At 43.3% G+C, this 24,679-nt stretch overlaps 1 protein-coding gene across 5 annotated transcripts in view; it reads right to left on the bottom strand.

Annotated features, from left to right (window-relative positions):
• POC1A (POC1 centriolar protein A) overlaps nucleotides 1-23,176 on the bottom strand; it is an 84,664-nt gene extending 61,488 nt beyond the window's left edge. For 2 of the 5 annotated variants that reach the window (XM_086755513.1, XM_086755512.1), the window contains exons 1-7: nucleotides 18,098-18,255; nucleotides 16,571-16,655; nucleotides 13,471-13,642; nucleotides 9,675-9,854; nucleotides 8,439-8,546; nucleotides 6,962-7,077; nucleotides 1,565-1,698 (exon numbers count right to left, since the gene is read on the bottom strand). In XM_086755513.1, coding sequence (XP_086611639.1) covers nucleotides 1,565-1,698; nucleotides 6,962-7,077; nucleotides 8,439-8,546; nucleotides 9,675-9,854; nucleotides 13,471-13,642; nucleotides 16,571-16,655; nucleotides 18,098-18,115 — 813 coding nt within the window. In that variant the 5' untranslated portion in view covers nucleotides 18,116-18,255. Of the gene's footprint in view, nucleotides 1-1,564; nucleotides 1,699-6,961; nucleotides 7,078-8,438; nucleotides 8,547-9,674; nucleotides 9,855-13,470; nucleotides 13,643-16,570; nucleotides 16,656-18,097; nucleotides 18,262-18,427; nucleotides 18,451-23,157 lie in introns of those variants that run through there. The other 3 variants (XM_086755517.1, XM_086755515.1, XM_086755516.1) reach the window with 3 other exon arrangements.
• Between the last annotated feature and the right edge of the window lie 1,503 nt (nucleotides 23,177-24,679).

The raw sequence follows: 24,679 nt of genomic DNA on the forward strand, positions 1-24,679 counted from the left end.
CAAAATTATACAGACCTTTAACTCTACTTCTGAATAGATGATTTATAAACCAACTGTTCTGTAGAAGCCCTGAGAGATAAGTACAGCACCAGCCTAAAGGAACTTTCCATTACCTAGTTCTGAAGACTTACGTCACCATAATCAGTTTCGGACTCTCATTCAAAGCAAAACTCTTTCTGCAACAGACTCAAAGAGCAGCCTACAGTTCAGAAGGGAGGAAAATGGAAAGCAGGTTCAGCCTCCTGGTGGACAATAACCAGGCACATCCCTTCCTCAGGCAAGGATGAGAGGAGCAAAGATCCACTGTCCACTTAGGTTTTTCCAGAAAGCTACTTCCTAAGCGCTCCTGTTTGATGGGAGTATCCACTCAGTGCAGTTTTCAAAAATAAGAAAGTTTATGCAGTCAAGGTTGACATGTTATGATAGCCAGCATTTGTTATCTTTCCCTCATTCTTTTCAGCATTTGAATCCTTTGGTCAATTTTAATCAGATCTTCCTATGAAGTAGAGCTTTAAGTATGAATTTGTCTTATTTTCCCATTAATACTACCAAAAAAAGGAGAAAAGTTTATTAATACATGGTATAAGAGAAGTTACAGAACAAACTTGACCTTTTTAGGTATCAGACAAGGCAGTCACTAAACATAAAGCCACAAGAAGCCAGAATTATTGGTTTTGCGGTTTACGCAGGTACCACTACTGTCCAGAACCATCTCCCCCACCACCCCCAACAGCTGCAGGCTGTGGTTTTTCCCCAGCTAGTTTTGATGCTTTAAGGCTCAGCCTCCACTTTAACAGAGACTTTAACAGTAGGTTAAGAACTTCTGTTCTCTTTTGTCCCCTTGGAAACGGAACCTTTAAAGCCGGTCTGCTTTTTCATGCCTTTGAGCCTCACTCAACACAAAATTAAATTAGTCTATTTATTTTCATTTCACATTTTAAAAGAGAGCTCCAAGCATTCACATAATTAACCTTACAAGCAACACATCCAGCAGCATAATACTAATAGGCCATTCACTTAAATGTAACTGACCCACAGCATTTATCACCTTCAATTATTTAATTCAGACTGTTAACAAAATGGAAATATGTTCCCAAATCACCTCCCAAAATATATTTCCCCCCGTTTTACCACTACTGTCCTTAAGTCTCCTGTCAGATGAACAGCATTTATCTTCATAACACTTCAGACAGGGGGCCAAGGGATATTTGCACCACTCTAGAGACAGTAAGAGCTGCAGCACAGAGTGCACGACAGACCCTGGCTTAGAGTCTGGGATGCAGCTCTGACTGTGCCCCTTAGGACTCAGGCTCGCATCCCCAATACTGGAGCTCCCTTTCTGCCTTGTTTTCTCATCTTCTCCATTCCGGCCTTACCTTCTTCCCTCTCCACAGGCCTTCCCTCCAAAACAGTCATGATCAAGGATTATTATTGGTACTATCATCACTGTTTTATGTAAGGAAGTTTTCAAAATATTTTTGGCCATGAAGAATGAAAGGCTCGAGCACAAGTTTGCCTCTTTGCTGTGTGTTTGTGTGTTACTGTATAAAATGCTTTGTCTCACCTGGTGACCATGAAGAGTATACAGAAGTCTTCCTTCTAGCAAGTCCAGAATTTTAAGAGTTGAATCATTGGAAGCAGTAACCAGATAGTTTCCAGAGGGGTGAAAGGAAAGACTGTTTACCACAGCACTGTGCACTAAAGATGGAAAAAACGTAAATAATAATCACCAAGACCAATATACATAAGCCCAAGGCAAAAGAATAAAGTACAAGCACATTCCAATTTTCTGTTTAAAATAATAAAGTTTGTAATAAAGTTTAACAGAAAAATCATCATGGGGGAAACACTCCACAAAAACTCTTCAAAGCACTGGAGAACAAGGGCAGTATTCAACTCTTGTAAAAATAGGCACTACTTTATTGAAAGGAAAAAGGAAGCTTTGCCAGTTATTCTGGGAGTTTTAACAGTACTTGCCAGCGTTGCTCCAAAAAGTAACTATACGCGCAAGTGAGCTATATAATTCTGTGAGAGAGCTGGACGCTGACATATTGACATATTTTACTACCACGGAGCTGCTGTTCTCGCTTCCAAGTGATTCTAGAATAAAATCTATATGCTGGTACAGTAAGGAGAAGACTGAAATTACGACAAACGACAAACTCAAAGTTGGCATTGCACAGGTTCTTCTGGTTTACTACCCGACTCTAACCAAGACTGGATTTCAGAGAAATGAGTAAAGAACCACCAGCAACTTGAAAGTGGTCCAGTATAAGCATTATTCCTTCAGCTGTCCTCACCAAAAATTTTAAACAAGTATGAATAGACAAACTCTCACGAGTGTGAGCTTCCAATAAAGTAATCCTTCCTGCCTGATGAAGCCTAAGAGTTATTTTGAAAAGAGTTAAAGAAAATGCTCTAGGAAAAAAGTCAAACTACACTTAAGTTCACTGTAACATTAAACATCTACCTAACACAAGGCTTTTCTCCCCTCCCCAAACTTCTACAAAACAGGCTATTGAACATATTTCTTTATGAGAACATGCAGTACCGTACACATGCACAGCTTTCTGACCATATGCGACATTACAGAATATTAAGACTATGCCTGAAGAGGGTTTTAACTACCCAATTATTCTTAATTATACTATGTGCCCTCCAAATGTTCTGGTATCTTAAATCTACTAGTACATCTCCCCCATCTAAATTTATATTCTCTTGAGAGTCTACTGTGCATTCCAAATCCAAACTGCATGTTAAACTCCCTTCAAAATACAATTTTAAAGACACTAGAACCAAATATTATCTTTTGCAGATGCAGATTTGATGCAGAAATCTGAAATAACCTTGCTCAATTGCGAAACAGAACGCATCTACTTTTTAAACACTAGACACTTCAGCTCACTTTCTGAAAACGTAACTCTTCTTGACCTGGACTATTAAAAAACCCAGAACAAAACATTAACAACACAGGTGACTTCTAAACAGTTATTCCTGTTGGTGAATACTGCCTCTATCACACAGCTAGGTCTTCCTCTACCCCCTCAGCCCTATATTACACTACGTATAAAAGGAGAAAAAGTCTTTATGGAGTTTTTCCTCCTGAAAGAATGCTAATACATTTCTCCTTTCAAAATTTTATTCCGAGTGATTTGTAATATATTCAGATAAAGGTAAACATATTGTCTCAACTGAGGCAAGTCCTGAAAGGAATCACACAAGAAACAGAGAAAGTTAATGATATATCCTCCAGTTCCAGATAGAGAATAAATTATTTCCAGTTTCACAAAAAAAATCTCTTCATAATGGAAAGAAATCACACAGACTGTGGCTGTATAAGCAGTCACAGCTTCTGTGCCCAAGGAGTTCCTGGCTGCTGTAAGTTCAGAGAAAAATTCATCTCTGTTCTGCCAAAACAGCTCATCCATCCCACAGGACCATTCACAACATCTCTCCAAAAACTTGCCAACACATCCTGCAACCTCACTTTATTTTATGTTTTAAAACAATAAATCCAGTGCAGCACAAGGTGGCATCTCCCAGTGACTTGTTGCTACAAGTCAACCCCTCCGCCAGCCAAGCCTTAGAAAAACAATGGCTAGTTAAGGAACTTATTCTGGGGAGTCAATTACTGAAACAGAGTCACACCAGCCTATAGAATGACAGAACACAGCTGTCCCGAGTCTGGCAATACTACTTTTATGTAATCAGCAAACGTAACCTGTTAGCAACCAGCAGTCAGAAGATGAATTGGGACAGACTTGACACAGCCACAGACCCCAGTGACTGGATAACCACCATCCAGCCTCAGCTGAACTGTATTAAAAGTACCGACTGCTCTTTTTAAACAGCAATAAAAACAAAAGGTTACAGCTGTTTCCATAGACCTGCAATAGGGGTGCCCCACCCACAACCCCACACAGGAAAATCAATATCAGGTAATAGGCATCGGCCATTTTTGTAGGGGGATGATCTGCTGCACAAGAAAGTTAGCGCCAAGCAGAGGACTGAATAAAGCATCTGTCTGTTCTCCTGTACAGAAACGTGACCAGAGCATACTTCACTTTGCTAAAAAAAAAAAACCCACATCATACAAAAGGTTTTGCAGTTTGCTCTCTACTTCCAAGTTCCATTTACAAATGTCACAGTTGGAACAAGTCCTGGCAACAGGAGCAACACTGCTAAAAGACTAATGATTTTTGGAAAACAACCCAGCTTTAATACGCAGGAGCCTGTGGCAAGGCTACTTATCTATTAACTCCTCGATGCAACTCAAGCTTTAAAATGGATTCCCTTGAAATCAGGCAGCATAAGCACGTCCTGAGGGAAGAGATGCCCTCTAGTGGGACTGAGATGGCAGCGTCCCACGGGAGAGTCACAAATCCAAATCTAATTTAGTCAAAATGCAAGTGTAGGAAGCCTCAGAAGAACAAGACTTACAAACACATCTCCAGAACATGGTAAAAATGCACCAGTTTGCAATCACAGGAGCATGAAGTGGCTGCATACAGCTACAACGGTAATCTCAGGTTTCTTTGGCTATTACGACTATTTCTAGTACAAAGTTTAATACACAATTAGGATTTACACAGTAGCTGTTAAAAATAACTCATAACAGGAAAAGATCATTTTGATAGCAAGGGTGTCAGACTAAAAATGCCATTCAGTAAGGGTGGGATATAGGGGAAATATATAACTCCAAGACAAAGAATAAAGCTGGCAGCCAAACCTAAACCACATTCGATTCAGAGAATTTAATAGCAGCGAGTGGAAAGCAGGAAGAGATTATTTTTGAGCCAAGTTATACTGTGGCTGGAAACACACACTTTGGATCTCACCACTGTTGAAAAGCTGATAAAGTACATCAAAGGACAATCTGACACTGTTCAAGTATTCAAACATGCTACCTATTTTAGCAACAAGACTTCAGAAAGGCATTTCCAAGTTCTGATATGGGTCACAAGTTAACAATACTGATTACACAAAAACTCACATTTCAATAGTCATCACTGTAATGCTCAATACCAATGAACAGTCCTCAAAAGGTTTGATTTCCATTAGATTTTGTTAACTATCAGAGAACTGGAAGCGATTGTGAGTCCATAAGAATAACTGAAGAAATTAAAGAAATAAATCGTATCATATGAGAGTTCAAGGAGCTTAGGCAGGTTTACTGTTGAAAGAGTTCAAAGAGTGCTTCACTTGACTACACAGGGAGAATACACTTGAGAGAAGGACCTCACATTTAGAAGTCAGGAATAAAATACAATCCAGGTGCAGGAAGCTGATGCTAGAAGTGATTTTTTTTTTTTTTTTTAACTCTAACAAAGAAAAAAATCCTGTTCCAATGGTGGTGGTGTCACCATGGGTGCTTGTGTCAGATCAGTTGATCGTAACAGTGTTTCCATCTAAATGTAAAGAGCACAGAACAGCACTCTATATACAGCAGAATTACAAAAGGATGCTAAAGTTTGCAAACTGCTCCCACTTCACAGCAACCTCTTTTGGGGGAGCTTTTACTTACTTTTTTTAGGGAACTCAAAAGACTTTCATGATTGTAATAGCAAATGCAGATTGTCTGCAGAGAAGCTTCAAGATAAGTAACTCCCATTGCTCTTACCTACCAGAAGAGGTCTAGTGTTTCAGTTTGCTCTGAAGGAAAACAAGCGGAACTCCACTCCTTAAACATCACTATGCTTTCTCTGCCTTTCTGTATCAGGGGAAACAGATAACTTATATTGAGAGACTAAGGAAATTCTTTCATCACCTTATGGGCAAAGGGATACACAGTCAAAAGCGCTTTAAAGAACAACTCTAGTTACATAAAGCCAGGGGGACCAACAGCTTTAATTTAGAACTCAGTTCTTGTCTCTTAACTTGCAAAATCAGCAGGAATCAACTGTAAACTATTTTACTGCTGTCTTTTCTGCCTGGCATTCAGCTGTGAGGCGGTCGCAGCAGGGACTGACAGTATCTGATGTGGACAACAGAAAAAAAAATAAACCAAGCTCCAGTCCCATATCTCTGCTCAGCTTTACTAGCATGCCAGAAGCGGTCTTCATGAAAAGCTAACAAAATTAAGTTGAATAAGCTATCTGTACTAGAAACAGTGCTCGTGTATATATGCAGCCCTAAAAATCGTTAGTAGTAAAGGAAATAAAAGCCATATTTAGGCTCAAGCAACTAATACACACAAAACAGTATGGTTAAACTCAAAGAAGCTTGCAGGGATGGGTAAGAACTGTTCCATCCAGTTCTACCAAATGGCAGCACTAATCAGCTTGGCAACAGCTAACGGGAGGAGATGTCATTTTGAAGGTAAAGGTAAAAAGGAAGAAAAATGTAGACTCCTAAATGTAAAAGCTAGCTACTCCAAGGACAAGCCAACCCAGACAAGTCATAACAAGGTCAAAGGCAATTCTGGAAGCCAAAAACCAAAGGACACACTGGAGAAAAAACAGTAAATATGGATCATGGTATAGAATTGCAACTTGCTGATTCTTATTGTTCTCTTTTCTTAACTTCTCCTCAGTTTGTCATGAAGAACTTCACCTTTTGCTTTGCTGGAATGCACCTGACTCCTCCTACAGGCTTATTCAGAGGCAAAGGCCATATAATTTTTACTGTGCATCATTTACTCAAGAACAGTAGTAAGAGCCAAGTGGTGTCACAGGTAACACCTGCGACATAAGATAGTGTCAACATCAGGGCTTTTTTACTTTTTTGATGGTGGACAGAGAAAGAAATCAGAACAGAAGTGTTTCTCACCAATATACGAGAATCTGTCTTGGACTTAACACAAAGAAAAGCACGATGTTTGGTGAAAACAGGCTTCCACCAGCAGGTCTAAGCCAGTGCCCTTCTGGAAAAACAGCAGGTGATGGAGAAACAGTCCTTGGACTTCAGAGCAATTCATACCAAAACGTGGTAAGGGCTGATTTTTCTAAAGATCTTAACTTGCCTTGATAATGTTGAAGAAGTCTATTCATCCTAACGTCCCACACTTTCACTGTGTTATCTGTACCAGCTGCAGCAATGCACGTACCACTGGGATGAAAATCCACATGATTCACAAACCTGTAAATTGTAATTAAATCCAACTGTTTACATTCAACTCTTGCTAAAGACCAAAAAGGGCTTTTCAAGAAGGGAAGCTACATCATGATTTATTGAACATTCAAGAAAGGAGGATATAATCTGAAAATTCATATTGCTAAATTTCTCTTAAAACTTTGTTTATAATCCCAGGTAGACTGCAGGATTACATGTAGGAGCTGTAGATACAAGCCTCCTGAACTCTGATGGATCTGACTGTCACAACAACATTTACAAGTGTTCATTTAATGCTTGCATAACGTACATCATCTATTAACAGGATTTTTACAGTGGTGTGTACAAGACTGAGCAGGTTTTCTTCTGTTACTCTCAGCTAACTTTAGATGGAATTTGCTGAATTTGTGCCTGAAATCCTGTGTTGCCACTTAGAAGGTAGGAAGGCTGAGACCAAATTCCTTTTGGGACCTGTCTGCAATCAGTTCTTATTTTAAACACATAAGTACAGTTAAACCTTTAGAATCGTCATGAAGAGCATTTTGTAACTCCTCACCCAATCCATGCAAGAAATTGGATAAAATTAATTACCCTTTGAGTATTCTTGTAACAGATCTTGACAAAGCCGAGATATTTCAATTGGTTGTTTGGACAAGCTGTACTCTTATTCACTGGGAAAAATAATTCTGTCCAAATTTGTCTTAATATCATTGTATATTACCTTGAAAGAACAAAACCTTGTACTTAAAAATGCAGTGCAACAAGAAACTAGGAAGATTCCAGCCTCAGTTCTCTGAGGACTTGTTTTGTGTTTCTGGACAAATTAATTCTGCTGTGGCTCAATATTCCCCACAAAAAAAATCTCAATTGAACAGCTGTTTTTCTGAATACAAAGTGGTTTTTGAAATAGCTTTGTTATTCAAAAAATTGAGAATGAAACAAAGCATCCAAGTACCAATCTGTCAGTACACTTTTGATCTTTCAATTTACTACACAACTGAGACCAAAATAAAAAAAAAAGCTTAACAAAGCTAGAAGAAGAAAAAGAATTTAAGCCTCTCCAAATATAAAAAAAGCAAAAAGAAACTAAGGCTTGACACATCAGACAGTTATTGAAACATAAGCCTCAAGGTTCCAATCTGGACAAGTCATAAAAAGGTTAAAGCAATTGTGGAACCTCTTTTTGCATCTCATCCTCTGCTGGCTGCTTTTCTAATAGGTGCTAATGATTTTTTTTTTTTTTTTTTTTTTTTTTTTTTAAGAGGTAGAAATGATTGCCAGTACAAGGACCTCTGACTGCAGTCACAAAACAAGGTGCATATTCACCAGGCGTCTCCATTTCAGCAATCACAAGAAGGTGGGTCCTTGCGGACCGCCAGGGTACTTACCCCTCATGCTCACAGAAGGAGTGGATACATTCTCTGCTGATCTTATCCCACAGTTTGACAGTTTTATCATCACTGGATGACACTATTAATCGTCCATCAGGAGAAAATCTAAGACAAGAGTTACAATAATTAAGAAGTGCCCTCAAAGAAAAGGTGTGTGTAGTCAACTGGATTTTGCCAGCTGTCAAGGTATGTTGGTAAACACACCTCACTCAAGTCACGCTGGCATCAGTAAGACTAAAAATCCAATCACTGTAAGTTGAAAGGGGAAGAAAAAAAAAAAGCAATGCCGTAAGGCCTCAAACTATCCCTAATTCCATAAGCACATAAAGCAACCCTCAGGCAAGTCTTCAGTCTGACTTCAGATCTCCTGTCCTACTTGTTTAAATTCAAGTGTATCTCAAGTTGTTTCTCTACTCTGATTCTAAACAATTCCTACTTTTGCCACAAACATTCAGAGCAATACAATTACTCCCAAGATAACAGCGGCAGCAAGAGTAGCTTCATCATTCTAGTACCTTAGAAGAATGTATTAAGTTCTTATTCCAAAATTTCATATACAAGACAGATCAATATACCTCTTCAGAGGCATAATTCTACAGGAGCAGGACTTGAGTCCCTAACTAGAAAACATCACGGTACATACTAGAAAAACATCCTTTCTGCTCTACTGTGAGCATCTATAACACTACCAGGCACTGCCACCATCACATTCAGGAATACAATGAACTTTTTACCTACAAAGAAACTGTGGCTTTACCCTAAATACATATATACATAAAAACTCCTCACAACAACTGAGATGGAAAACTGAAAACCAAATCTGTGACAATTATCAGGAAATAATATTTTTATTATGGCAGCACTGTCAGTATTTCAGAAGGAGCTCAGGTGATCATTTTGAATTAGAGGCATGACTAAAAGTAATCAAGCTGAAATAACAATTACAATATAAATCTCTCATTTTGCTTCTGTTAACGACTTTAAAAGGCAAAAGTCTCCATACCAGGTAAAAGTAAATCACTAAGCAGGAAAGTCTCTGCTTTACAAAAATCACTGAAGAATCACAAAGTGGGTACGCAACTAATGCTCGAGGGATCTCTCCACAAGTAAGCAATATATTTCGGTCACTAGACACACCTGAATCATCCTGAATAGAACGTGCTGACCACGATGCTCAGTCTCTGCTTTGAGGGATAAATCTCTTACCTGTACTCATCAGAATGCCATACTTACCTGGCACAGCGAACCCAGTTTATGTGCTGACTAAGTGAGAACAGAAACTTCTGCCTGTGAACTGTCCACACTTTGATTGTTTTGTCATCAGAAGCTGTAACTAAGGACTGGCCATCGCTGGAGAAATGAACGCTTCTTACAGTTGCCGTATGAGCCTTGAAGACAGTAGATTCTCCTTTGCTACACAGAAGGAAAGAATACTTTAAAATTGCACAGTAGGACAGCAAAGACATGATGTACCTGAAAACACAAAGTGTGCTGAGCAGTGCTATTAATCACCATTTCTAGGGAAACTGCATATGCTTACAGTAGGAAGAAAATGTTGATCAACCCCACACTCATCCTTCATGAGCTACAGAGAATTCACAACTAAAAACAGTTGTTCAAGTTCAACACCAGAGCCTAATCCAACAGGAAACAATCCATATTTCCTATAAAGGGGGAAAAACGGCGTTGTTAATTTGTGCAACCATTTAAAACAGCATTTATGGAAACAACAATATAAAACAAGACACTGCGTTTCTGTAATGTTTCCAGGTCCTTTGCTGCAAGGCAGGTGAGGAGGGAGGTAAATGTTTTTCACCATCCATCTACGCAGAGTCAAAAAGGCAACTACCTCACAGCTCTTCCTGCAGCGGCCCGCATTCCAGCTGAATGCTTCCTATGTAGCATCACACAAGAAATAACACAACTGAATTCAGCATGTCTGATGTTGTACAGCTTTGAGCAAGCTCCCATTAACCCAGCCAGGCAAGCCAAAAGACAAGGTCTTATTATTCTTCTTCTTTACTCATCATTTCCAAATAAATGCAAGAGGCTGCCTTTTGGCAAATAAGCACAAGGAGTATTCAGAGATCCAAAGCACAACATATTTAGAGATCCAACAGGTACATGGGACTTTTGGTTCAAAATGCATCGCCAGCATGTACTGCACTACTCCATATTCAGAGACAGAAGAGAACAACAGAAAAGGCAAGATGATTTGTTCCCTTCTCCATTAGGATTTAACAGGCTGTATACTGAGGCTAAGGACTACTAAAAGTGGAAAGGCCAAAAATTCAAAATACTATGTACCTTCCAGCAATATTCCCTCCCTCCTCAGAAAAGGTCAGAGCTGCCTAGTTTTATTTAATCCTTTAGCTGCCAGAGGCAAGGAACAGTAAAGGTTACTCCTCAGGAAAGTTTTCTTCCTGTCCAAAACCACAGAACATCCCCAAGCCTGATAAAAACTCACAGCAAAACATGAAATGCCAAAATTCTGTCAGCATGGCTTATAAAAAACAAATCCCAAAGACAAAAATCCACAAACCCATGTTAACTCCTTCAGTAACACATCCCACTTGAAAGGGACTGCAAGTTTTCAGATTCTTTGGTCAACAAACAGACCATGGGGCAGTTTCTCCCTTCCCTTTTAACGACAGTGCAAAACTGGCAAGCTGAAGGTCTCAAATCTCATTCAACCTCAGTGCTCTTTTTTTGTTCTATCTAGAGAACGTAAATTGACAAAAGAATGCTAAATAAACACAGATTAAAGGTGCCATGCACCAAGTTATTTGCAATTGGCCTAACAGTAACAACTCTCTTTCCATACTGGCCCTTTGCTTACGTGACAGCCATAGGTGCAGTTTAGACCACAGAGCTCACATCCCTAAGCAACCAAGACAGAATCACCCAACACATCATTTAAGTTCTGTTTCTCCATCACATCCTGGTCCTTTCTCAAAATTTATACTTTAGCTTCTGAGAAATCTAACAAGTTTACACTGTAATTTATTTTCAACATTCTGTATTAACAGCACAGCTCTGGACACAGCAAAATGACACTGCTTCTCTATAGGAGACTGATGAGCAGCAAGGTTAAATTTTAATCATAATCCACCTTGTGCCTTCTAATAATATAAATGCTGACATGTCATTGTGATCATTTCTTCCACAAAAGTTTAACCAAACTGAAATTAATTATAACTGAAGTTACAAGCTGTACATTTCAGTTTTATTTCACTATAAATTAAGTTTTAACTCTATGCAATTTCTACCATATTTACTGTTTAGTTACTCCGCCATTATGAAAGCACGGAGACAGTTCTGTAGCTAAAGGAGAAACTGGAATTTGCCCAAAAAGCAGGGCCTCTACACTGTAACTCACATGCGACAAAAGTATCTGCCCCAGATGCATAACTCATTCTGAATACAAAGTGAGTGCCAGGGATTTACACTTACAGGAGTTCAGGCATTCTGATAGTCTCAGCTGAGCATCACGATGATTAATGGGTAGGGGAAAATGGGGACATCAGTCTAGTTCAACTTGGAGCAGGGTATTATTCTAGCAAGCATTATCATAGATATTTAAAAGTCACTTTTATAATAGATTTTTTGGAAGTCATTTTCAGAACCTATCACTTCCATGGCAGATGTTACTTATGGTTTAATATATGATCAAATAAAGCTTCCAATAGGTCATCATAACTAGAATCACTCATCAAAAATCACAGAATCATAGAATGGTTAGAGTTGGAAGGGACCTTCAAAGGTCATCCAGTCCAAGCCCCCTGCAAGGAGCAGGGACATCTCCAACCAGATCAGGTTGCTCAGAGCCCCGGCCAACCTGGCCTGGAATGTTTCCAGGGATGGGGCTTCCACCACCTCTCTGGGCAACCTGTTCCAAAAATAAACAACTAGAAATGTTTTCCCAGGTTCCTGAAATAACATGTTTATCTTAAAGTTGGGGTATGGTTTTGTTTGGGTTTTGGTTTGTTTTATTTGCCCCCACAATTACCAGATCTGCTTCTGGACACAATCCTGTAGTCTTTGATAGCAGCAATTTACAACCTCACAAGCAAAGGAATCTCAAATGCCTTTACAGATGCCTGTCCATTCAGAAAAAACAATCCCACTGTTTAGTGTGGGAATCAAGAAACTAGAGGAAATGCTGGCAGCTGCTTTTCTGCATCTTGGCTGCAAAAAACTTACTACTTGCAGCAAGTTTTCAAGTAAAAGCTCTGCAGCTCTCCTGCTTGTCTTGTATTTCAACCAAGTGTTCCTTGTTGAAGACACTTAAAGCATCATAGAGCAAAAGAATAGAAGTTCTGAGGTCTCTCAGCCGATGATTGTCAAGGACTTCACAAGCATTAACGAGTTAAGGCAACCAAACCCTCTACACAAAAATGGAAACTTTATAAATATTTATTAGGAAGGCCAAGGTATTAAAAGTGTAAGTTCTTGTTAATCATAAGCAAGCTCACAAAAAAAGTCAATACACAATCCAAAGTAGTGTTTTTTCTTAATAATATGCCATCACTTACTATCAGTGGAACACAGAGTTACTAGTTTGAGACCAAGATACAAAGATTAAAGCTACCTAATTGTTTTGTGGACTACAGTAACCATGCAAGCTAGTAACACCCATCCTGCTCACAGAACAGCTATCTCCATCACTAAAACTCAACTTCGCTTTCAGCATCTTGATTAACTCTGGTAAAGGATCAATTTGCTAGGAGGAAAAACAGACTCAGGGAGGAAGGGGAAGAAAAAACGAATAATTCACCACTGATAAGTTACATTAGTGATTTGTTATACTAACATAGCAAGTTAATACTGACTTTAAGGTTTGCAAAGGATTTTAGCTTTGTTTCCAATGCAATTTCAAGATCAAATTACCTCTCCTCTGTCAGGGCTGCCACATAAAGTGGTTGCTCTTTCCTTTCCCACAGCTGAAGAACTGCTATCAAGAAGCAAGGGGAAATCCCAACCCATCATTAAAACACAAAAAGAGAGACAGAAGGGAACAGATACTTACACACTGGGAACCCATAAACGGACTGTTTTGTCTCTAGAGCCTGAGGCCACCAGGTGACCAGAAGGTGAAAACTGAACGCACATCACTGCATCTTTGTGGCCCACAAAGCGATAGGCTCTCATCTGAGGTTTCATACTCCAGATCATCAGACATGAATCCATCGAGCCACTTGCTGAAATAAAAAGACAAAGCAGAACCAAACTTACATTAGTTCTACTGCAGTTACACTGAAACTGCATTTCACACTCAGTTCACAGTCACAGCTTCCAGCAATCTCAAGCATGTTGTCCTTTGCACTTCACAGATGTATTGCATGCTGTATATTTCATTAGTAATTAAAACAAAACAAAGTCATGCATCAGCTTGGACTGACAATTCCAGTTCCAAGAGTCAGTTCGTGCAACAGCTGCACAGGCAAAAGCCACACAAGTCACAAAACGTCTTACAAATACATACACACTAAGGAAAGATATAGGTAGTCTCTGCATGAAGGTTATCTCGTCATTTTTATTGGGAGGCAGAGGCAGTAACAGCTGCAGCACATTAAGTACCAAATAACACACCACAGATTAAGCAGAGAAGCCCTGTGACAGTTGGTGACTTAAAGGCAACCCAGCTACATCCCCCTCCAACATCTCTCTCGTGTTGTTACAAAATGTTGATCAAAGTCAGCTCAGCAGTTCTTAGCAACTTATGAAAAATCCAGGCTTGCAAAGGCTTAGAGCAGTGTTCGGTTTCCTAACAGCAGGAGGGGTCACCAGGACTTGGTGTTCGTCATGAGAGGCTTTAAGAAACTATGGATGGAGATGAAGTGCTTCCACCTGCTCATGCCTGCTCTTTCATTCTCATGCCTACACTCACCTGTGGGAAGAAAACCCAACCAACCACCACCACAACTTGCCTTTACTCTTGGGCTTCGGTGAAAGGAACAGAAGAGGGGAAAGGCACTCTCCAAAGACAAGAAAGAAGAGAAAGGGCTGGAGGGAGACCCCAGAACCCCAGGCTTAGACTTAAGATTCTACTTATGGCAAGGTGGCTGATGCCCAGGAGAGATGCTGCCTTTTCCAAGATCTCCCTCAGCAGCAAAAGCAAAGGCTCACAGAAGTAGGAAGCAGAATTCAGGTGTGCATGTTACATCCATTGTGAGCACAAGCGATACTGTCTCCAAGGGCTCCCTTCTTTGCCTTGCACCCCCAGCAGGACATACTGCTTGCTGGAGGCAGCGGCCAGCTCCAACTCGACAGCAGCACATCTCAAATGAGAGCTTCCAGACATCTCCATGACACTGAATTTCATACAAGCTACACCCTCCTCCCCATTTGACAGGAGCAATGACAGTCCCTGCCAGGAATACCAGGCAACAAGTTTCCCAAACACAAGAGTAAATTCCACTCCAGTCTAAAACTCCCCTGCTCAGGCCCCAGACCACCTCTGCACAGTGAAAGCTGAAGAGCTGCTCACCCCTCAAAGCCCAACTTATTGTGTGAAGTTTGCAGTACTGGGACCCTAGTGATTTGTAAAAGAGCAAGCATATGCCTGCAGTAACTTAAAGTCTTAAACAACTACAGTAAAAATAACCCTTCAAATTAATTTTAATACCTAAACAACAGAAATCTTTGTAGACTTTCCACAGGCAAACACAGAATATACAACACGAAAACATTACACATTTGTCAGTTCAAATGTTGGTTTGGTTTTGTATTTCATACAGGCAACACCTTTCCTTAGCAATATAAAAACGTAAGGGAAGACAACTGCGTAAGAGTAGATTGAGCACAGGGCCTAGTGTCAAGAGATTTGAATGTCAGTGATAACTACACTAACTCATTGGCTGGCAAAGATATTAAGTTGCAATATCACAGCTTCCCCAGGACTGATGTTAAAAGTTCAATGAAAATAATGCTCTGACATCTCAATAAAGCACTTCAATACGACACTGCTTATATGTGACTTGTTGGCAATAACCATTATCCTTACTGGATTGGGCAAGCAATCTAATGGAATAAAAAGACTGAGTCCTCTAGCTTTGGTTGTTTCTTCTACAGGACAGAAATGGGGAAAAAGAACTTTAGAATTTGATAAGAGTCAAGTATACATGACTGACCCAACAGTACCAGAAAAAAAAATTAAAATCAAAGAATTTGTTCCCTTTCTTTCCCTCATGTCATTTGCCAAAAATATCGAGAGTAACTCTTTCATGATCTAGATGGAGGCAAAGGTGCCCGTACTACTTCTGAAAGGCCATTCAAAAGCAAAGCTAAATTACATTCAGAGCACCTTTGCTAAAGAGATCTGCACTGGCTGGACAAAGCTTTAGGGATACACAAACAGAATCACAGACACAGTGCGGAGCGAACTCTTACTCTGCAATCAAAGACAGAGGAAGTGGAAAGGAAAAGACAGCAGACAACAATAAAAACAGCAGCAGGGAGAGAGGGGTTCCAAGACAAGTTTGATTCATTTTCACTCCCTTGCAGTTTCCAGAGCATTGTGTAGGTTGCAAGATCCAGAACAGGATTACTACCTGCCAGACTGTTGCATTTCGATTTATTCATTCCTACCACGCTCACTGCCCACCATGAATATTGCCTCAAACTATCACTTCTGCCTTATCTTCTCTGCAAGCCAAAGCAACACTCACCACGCCACACAGACTGACCAGCAACTTCACCAAGAGCCAAAAATCCTTCTGGTTCCTACTCAGTACACACGCAGTGGGTTACTCAACAGCATCTAGGACACAAGCCTTGCCATAACCACAGGCAGCTGTCCAAAGGAGAGAAATAGAAGATGGAGAAGTAAGGTTTCACCTCAAATTGACTACATGGTAAAGCCAGGTACATGAAATGATAAGCAGTGATAGATGTCACTAAAGCTCTAGCAGGACGCACACAATCTGCCACTGGCATGGCTCAACAACAGGATTTTTTCCAAACCTCATAGAAATGTTCATCCTGAAATTCTCCAAAATCTCTTCACCATAAAAACCAAGTTTTTTGCTCTTGTAGAGCTCAGTACCTTCACCGCTCCCGCTATTTAACTAAAGCAGAGAAGCTCTTTCTTTATCATTTGGCCATCAAAACCCAGAGAGACAACTTACCCAATTGTTTCTTATTGAGACTGAAGTCCACACTAGTGACAGCATCTCTGTGGCCTTTGAAGTGTCTCTCCAGGGACGGATCTTCCTAGAAGACAATAACGTTCAGACATTATAGGTTAAGAACCATCTTCACATAATAAAACCATTCTATTTCTATGGCAAGTGAAACAAGTCACGTATTCATCTCACAAAAGCCAGGCAGAGATAAGAACACTGCGCAACACAAAGTGCGAATTTCACGTGTATCGACAAACTTTAAAAGAGGCAAATTATCCAAGCTGGTAACTCCCTGGATCTTAGGTGACTTGCACAAATGATTCCCGCAATTTTACAACATGCTGCTGGTGCAGAGACCTCAAAGCTGACTTCAGAACAGATCAGCCATGTTGATGAACACTTCAGCAGGCAGTCAGGCTCAGCTTTGCTCTGACAGCTGCTCATCTCAGCCCAGGGGTAGCCAAAAGGCCATTGTTTGCACAGAAGGGACAAATTTGCCAGAACAGACAGGAAGAATCAGAAATGCAGCAAAATAGACTGACTCATTAATCCTTCCTCTAACCTGGGGAACACAGCATGTCCCTACACCTTGCTGCAAAGGCAAAACAGTGCCTGAGGTCAGGGGAAATTAAAAACAAAAATAAAAACAAAACAAAAACACTGAGAGAACCTTTACAAGAGGTTGTAATACTTGAAAATTGTCCAGACTTCAGAACAGCCTGATCAGCCTTCAGTCCCTGCTCTCATACACAGCCTCTGCCTCCTTGGCAACCCCCATCACAGCCTGGCTCCCCCTCAGGACTTGGCCGCAGCCCCAGGCTGCTCAAACAAACACCGCTCAGCCCCAGAATGGGGTTGACCTCCCCAACAACAGCTTCTCCTCAGATCCAGAGCTCCCCCCAACCTGCACCAGCCCCTCTTGTCAGCCTAGACGCGCCCCTCCATAAAAACACAGCACCCCAAGACCCAGGGCTGCCCACTCCAGAAGCATTAAGCCTCTCCAAGCCCAGCTCTGCCCCCAATTCCTCCCCAGCCCCAGCTGCACGAGGCCACTCCACAGCCCAAACCCAGCGGCACTAAGACGCCCCCAAACTCGGAGCTGCCCCCCCTCACCACCCCAGTGCCTCCCAGGCCTTCCTCACCCCCGTCCCGGCACCAGGTCTGCCTTCCTCCCTCGCCCAAAACACCAGGGAGACCTTCCCCATCCCCAACCCCGCACTGTGCCTCCTCCAGTACTACCCCAAGGACCCCTCCCACCACACCCCGAGCCCAGGGACTCCAGGTACCTCCCCCTCCAGCGCGAGGGACCCCCAGCACCGCGCCCCCCCGGCCTCAAAGGCCACGGCCCGCTCTCCAGCACCCCCCGACCCGGCCCCAGCGGCCTCCCAAGCCCTCGCAGTGACACTAAAACCCTGGGCAGCGACAGACTTCAGCCCAGTCCGGTCCCACAGGCTTTCCCCCCGCCAGCCCAGCCCCGGCGGCACTAAACCCTTCAAGCCGCAGCTGGCCCCGGCCCGGCCGCCCCCTCACCAGGCAGCCGGCGGCCATGACACCTCCCGCGCGCCGCAGTTCAGTTTCCGCGCCTGCCGCGCCCCGTAGCAACGGTTCCGCCCTTAAAGGGGCCGCGGCGCCTGGCCGGAAGGGGCGGGCGGGGGCTGGGCCTGGCCGGCGAGGGCAGCCGCCATTACGGCAGCGGGAGAGGGAGCGGGAAGCGGCTGCAGCTGGGGCCCAGCCTCCTCCTCCTCCTGCCAGCCAGGCTGTAAAGCGAGCCCGGGTGGGAGCGCAGGGAGCGGGCCTCACAGGCCTTGCCCAGAGCTGGCCTGCTCTGAGGGCGCTCACCAGCGTTACACTATTACATACCAGCCTTGTAAACACACAGTAGTTCACGTTATGCACTGCACCATAAGGAGGTTGTGAAATTTCACCAGAGACTTCGGTATTGCTCTGTTTAAGTAAAAAAAAAAAAAGCTAAAGGACGGCCCATCCTGGGCACAAGGCCTGTGCTGTGTGGAAGCTCAGAGGTGCCCGGGAGGACAGGGACACCCCTGGACAACCAAGATGACACCCGTGTCCCAGCTCCTCTGACAGTTCAGAAACCCTCCTGGCGTTAGAGACAAGTAACTCCAGCAAGGCCCACTCCTGGGACAGCTGGATCAATAGATAAGCAGCAGGAATGCTGCAGAAATGGAGTTGCTTTGCAAAGTTTTCCTGTGATTAGCCATCGGCAGTGTGGGTGTCAGGGATCAGTCAGATCGTACCTGAACACTTGGAGGGTGTAAGATCCCCCTGTCAAACCACGTGAAGGTTGCTCTGATTTGGCTGGGATACCTCATGCTCATAAATAACTATTTACCCTTGTAATTCTGCATCCTGGCCTCTCTCCTGGGTCCGCACGGACCAGTTGCCAATTTTCATAATACAGTACGTTGCCTGCACCACTGCAAAGACGACATTTTCCGTCCCTTACGCCTCTCCCCAGCACGGTTCTTACCATATCAGGAGAAATGCTTCCTAACTTTGTGCCGAAGTCCAAGAAGAGCAGAACCACACGTAATTCTCCTGCCTGTATTTTACAGGCTCCTTTTCAGACTCGGACATCAAACATTCCTTGCTCTTCATCCTCTGGGCAGGAGATGTTCTTGTTCACTTTAACTGAATCACTCCTGCTTTGTTCACAAATGCCAAGCACTTACTTGTTTGGAGGCTTTGCGATTTAAAAGCTGGTTTTGTTTAGAGGGAGCTTGTTCTACTACATGAAATTGGGTTAAAATGAAACATTTTTCTCCACGTATTAAGGAACTGACAGCTTCATTCAACACGTGGGGAATCCTCCAGTTTTCGTTCCAACATTACCAAACCACTTCCAGTTTACACGGGTCTGGCTTTGTTGTTGAAAACTGCCTGCGATGGTGTACGGCAGTGGATGGGCTCTAACACGGTGCTTCCAGGGAGCACAGCCAAGCAGTAAGGATCTTTCTAAGACACATTTCAAGCTGTGCTGAAGTTGGACCAGAAATTATTTTGCTCCCACTCCTCATCAAGAGAAAAAAAAAAAAAAAAAAAAAGGAAGTGAAGTTTCCTATAATGTGAATCAGCCCAAGCAATCAAGCTTTCCAATTCTCAGAAAGCAACTGGTTTTGTTTAAATGCCTTTTCCAGCTTTTTTCCTTTTTCTTCTTTAAAATTAATATCTCTAACTGAAAAGTTACTTCATGCAGAGTTAAAAGACATTTGCTTTCTTAATGAAAAGGAGAGCCAAGTGGAACACCAGACAATTTCAAACCTTTTCCTTATCTGCCAGGAAGTTTTGCTTTGGGCAGTGTCTGAACGTACCTCTCCCACCACCAGCTGCACCTTTTTTCCCCTCTAAATCAGCCAACAACATCAAGCCAGTCTCAGCATGTGCTGGCTGCACCCACAGCAGTCACGATCGGTCAGGAGCAGCTCCCAGCACCTCCACACCAGATTCCAGCAAGTGGGAAAAGGACACAAATCCTCGCTGACGTCAGCATTGGTGCGAGGCTACACACACCGCTGCCAGCCCACAGTCACTGCCTACACGTTGTCTCTTGAGCCTACTGACGTCCCTCATAGCCACAGCAAACCAATGCTGGTGCAATGCAGGCTGCCACAGAGCCATGAACACAATCCCAGGAATTGTGCTTCTCAGGGAAGCCAGCTATCCTTCTCCCTCCTGCACTGGCATCCCGTGGTCAACAGTCTGCTGGCTCAAGAGTGTTTGTGTTTCTTAAATCTTTCTCTTTCCCTCTGCGCTTTGAGTTACTGGGTTTGAAGAGATACATGCCTCCCCTCAGACACAGCCTTTCTGCCCACAGAGCTATGGATCTTGGATCTATACATGTGAAGCAATTTCCAGCATTGCTCAATCTGTTCCTCATTAAATTCTTTGGCATTTGACTATTAGCTTTTCTTTCTCTGCACGGAAATAAACCAGAACACAGAAAAGATGCTAAATATGCCCGAGGCGCTAAAGAAGCCTTGTATTACCCATTTTAGGGAACTATGAAGTCAGAAACATGCGGTGGTTGCACTCCCACTTATAAAAGCAGGAAATAGGAACACTTGCTTTTATTGAAGGATTCCACCACCCAAAAACCCCCCAGCCCATCTTCTAGGTGATACACTAGTAGCATCTGTGGTGGACATGGATGGCTCCTTCACTTACCAAGTCCTTGGCCCTGGGCTGCCACTGCACAACACCAACAGCAACCCATTGGCGAGACATCCACACCTGCAGCGGTCCAGAAAAAATGTCAAAAGAATAAGAATTAAAGAATATTCATAGCAAGATCTTTGGGGAAAAAAAAAAAAAAAGGGTCCCTCAGGAGCAACAGGGACACATCAGGTCCTGCAGTGGAGAGGATGGGGTCTCCAGATAGCCCAGTTCAGCTAGCACATGTCCCAGCGTCCAAATGTCTTTGCAGCGTTATCTGCCCTCGGTTTGGGCAGGATGGGATTTTCCCATCCCTCAGAAACTGTGGCCCTGGGAGCCAGCCCCCTCTGAATGCCCCAGCCAGGGAGAAGGACCTCAGCCCATGTGCTGCCACCCCACCAGAGGCAGCACCCCGGCATCACCACCGGCTGAAGAGACACGGCCAGGAGTGTGACTCATGCTTTTCTTCAGATGAACACCTGAGGGCAGCCTGAGGCCTCCTCCAGCCTTCAGTTTTCTAAAGATACAAAAATAAGCAGGAAATTGGATAAAATGCAACATGATTTCATTAAAGATGAATCATGCCAAACTAGCCAGCTTCTTTATTAAGACTGCCGTAACTGGGCACAAAAAGCATTGAGCTAGCCTCTTTCAAATACCACCTCCCAGCCTGCAACCTAGACATGATACAGTCATTCTCAGCAAGTCCTTCCCTGGGGTTATGTGTATGACCATGAATCGGGAGACCAGAAGCCCCAGGATCTGCCACCTCTGTCGTAGTGACAGAGCCTTGCCAGGGCTGTGGTCCCTGCGCGCTGCAGGGCAGCACCCGGTCATGTTGGGCAGCAAAGCTATTGCACAGCATCAGACCCGCCCAGAATTCAGGTGGGTCGTTCTTGCATGAAATTACAGCTAACCTTTGACTTCAAGCCCAATTCAGAAAGCCCTGAACTTCTCGCTACAGTGAATGGGTCTAAGTTTAGCAACTAAACTGAATGTTTACCACTTCTGTTCTGCAACCCCCAGTTCTCACGTGTCCTGTTAATATTTAAACTGCAGAGCACACCAGTCACTATACATACTTTTGCAGTTTTAAGAATATGCCAACAGGAAAACAGTGTGCTAGGCTTCCAAAAGCCACAATGAGACTTTTCCTGGAAAATCTGAGGTTCTCAACGAGTGGAAAGAAGTATTTGCCATCTACAGAGGAAGCACCAAGAGATGTGGAGCTGGTCTAGGCAACACGCACAAGCTAAGATGAAACCAGCAACCGCACCCAGGCCTCCCAGTCACTAGCAGCACTCTCAGAACAAGGTTGTCCTGTCTCCATGACCACCATGATCCCAGTGTGGGTCTTCCATAGCTGTTTTGTGTCCCATCCCAATACATTCTAGAGATGGAGGCACAGGCCTTGAGCAACCAAGTCTGCAATGCTTTGGCCTACATCAACCCAACGGGCTGGGATGGGACAGCCACCCTGTTATTGCCGCTTTCCATCCAGAAAGCACAGCAGGGATTTAGGCAGCCTAAGCAGACAGCTACAAGTAGCCAAAAATTGCAGGTGAAGATCAATGTAGTCCAAAGACTTGCTGTCCATGCTTCCCTTGTTGCTGCTGTGGAAGGACACAGCTGCAGTCAGCTCAGGCACTGCATATGGGAACAGGTCCACTAAGGAGCTCAGCTGATGACAATGACACGGTCCCATTCCTTCCGTGGGAAGATGCTGCTTTACATCAACTGAAGATGTAGCTTGCTGCCACATCAGTGATTTTCTCTTACTAATGACTTTGTCCTCCCATGTGTGCCAAACCTATTTATTTATAGCCCACAATTTTTTCCCATCTGCCTTTGTGCTTATTTTCCTTTCTTCTGAAGTTAAGAAAAAGATGGGAGAAAAAAAAAAATCTTTTCTTCAAGTAAATCTCTCACTGACCTAAATGCAAATTTGTTCAAGCAAATTCAGAGAGCTTTGATCCTGTGTGAGTAAGAGGGGAAAGGGGAGGGAGCAGACTCTACTGCTATCAGAACGGGTCTTTACTGCTGTGTAACAACTAGGCAATGAAGCAAAAGCCACCAGAGTTTAAAGAGGAAGCTCAGCCAAAGGTCACCTGGCTGTCCTAGGTGCTTGTTATCAGAGCCTTGAAAAGAGGTAGGAAGGTGACATGAGCCAATTATAGCAACAACTGGAAAAGACTGACAGAGCCTGGGGGAGCCCATCACCCCTCCTCAGCACCCAGGATGCAGGGGTGCTCCACTGCTGTAAAGCAAAGAGTCTGCAGTGCCCAGGCTCTGGAACTGCTCAGGCCACTAAGAGAAATTCTGGCTGTCTCAGATCGAAAGCACCCTATTAATTGCAATACTGTATTCTATTTGCTGACCGGTTTTTGCAGGTGATTTGAACTACTTTCACTACTCACCTGTAAAGCTGAAGTGGTGAGGGGAAGGGTGACAAGGGGACAGAGACACGTTGACACCAGGACATATCCTGCAGCGGCAGAGGAATACACTGCTACTCCCTGTGTGAAGCTATATAGTTCTTCAGCCACCCAGGAGTGGTGGAGGGAAGGGAGCTCATGCACTTGTACAGTTTCCAGAACTGACCTAAAGGAAGAGAAGGATTCAGGAGTGAGAAATCCCAGCAAACTGGATCCAGCCAGAATCCCATCAACAGCTTTCTGGGCATGTACAAAGTTGTCTCTGACCACTTACATTGGTTGTAGCGTCTTAAGCCACTGTAAGATCTTGAAATCTGTTACACAAATGTAGATCAAACCCACCTTTAAAATATCTCCCAGCAGAGGTGGCCCCAGACATGGAGCTTTTCCTTCTGGACACATGCACCTCTTTTGTCCATATGAATATGGACAAAATATGAATAAGCCCTCTCTTCCCGACATTACAGCCTAGCCCCAAACTCCTTGGCCCCAGAAGCATTTTTGTTTTATTGAAATTTAGGTGCTTGCTAAACAAGCAGAGTCTTTCTGCTGATCTTGCTGACCAAGGGCAGGCAGCTGCTTTCAGTCCCTGAACTTTCTCTGCTGTTGCCTGCAGGGTTGAGCGGAGTTCAGACTTCACTGAGCTCACAATTGCGTCAGCCCAGTACCCAAAGCGCAGGGAGACCAGTACTAGGAAAACGCTAGCTGAGTTCACAGGAGTGAATCTCGGACCTTTGGGACATGGAGCTCCCCACTCGTGGGGCATGTACCCAGTGTCCTCACCCAGCAGGGGCATTGCTGCACAGACCCTGGCACGGGGGCAGGCCTGGCCAGAGCGAGTAATGCTGCACAGTGCAGCACCACCCACCTAATAAACCAGAAAGGTATTATCAGCCTGAACAGTGCTAGAGGAGCATGCTTCGAGTTCTTAACCTCACTTCATTAGGCTGGTTTCCAACCAACATTGATCACTGGGCTGGATCACATTTGATGTTAACTTTTAAGCCTACAGTCGAAAATCTTTGTCCCAAAATATCCAAAGTCTGGGTCCTCGCTCCAGATTAGAGGAAGCTAACAGTCTACCCCTGCTAAAGGGCATCAAGTTTCCATAGGAAAGATGGAAGAGGGGAAGAGCCAAAAGCATCCACACTCAGCCACGCCGAGAGCAGAGTGGGCAGGAGGATGTTGAGCTTTCTAGAGAAACTCCTGTTGACAGTACTGAGTTTGGTCAGCACACAACTGTCTAGTTCTTCTTCTAAAGCTCTACAGTCCCAGTGGCCTTGCACATCCCAAAGACACAGGGTGGCCAGTTGCTCTCCTTTCCACATCATTCCTGCACCCTACAGAGGGGAACTGATTGCCCTGAGATCTGTCCTGCAGCTGGAAAAGCTCCCTGGTAGCAAACTAACCTTTCAAAGGGGCTATGAATACTTCTACCAAGCAAGAGGAAAGGGTTTCTCTTGTTCAAACACATTGCAGCAAGCCTTAGCGTGGCATAAACCCT

Source organism: Chlamydotis macqueenii, chromosome 10, assembly GCF_036417535.1.
Source record: "Chlamydotis macqueenii isolate bChlMac1 chromosome 10, bChlMac1.mat, whole genome shotgun sequence".
In the NCBI taxonomy this organism is placed as follows: Eukaryota; Metazoa; Chordata; class Aves; order Otidiformes; family Otididae; genus Chlamydotis; species Chlamydotis macqueenii.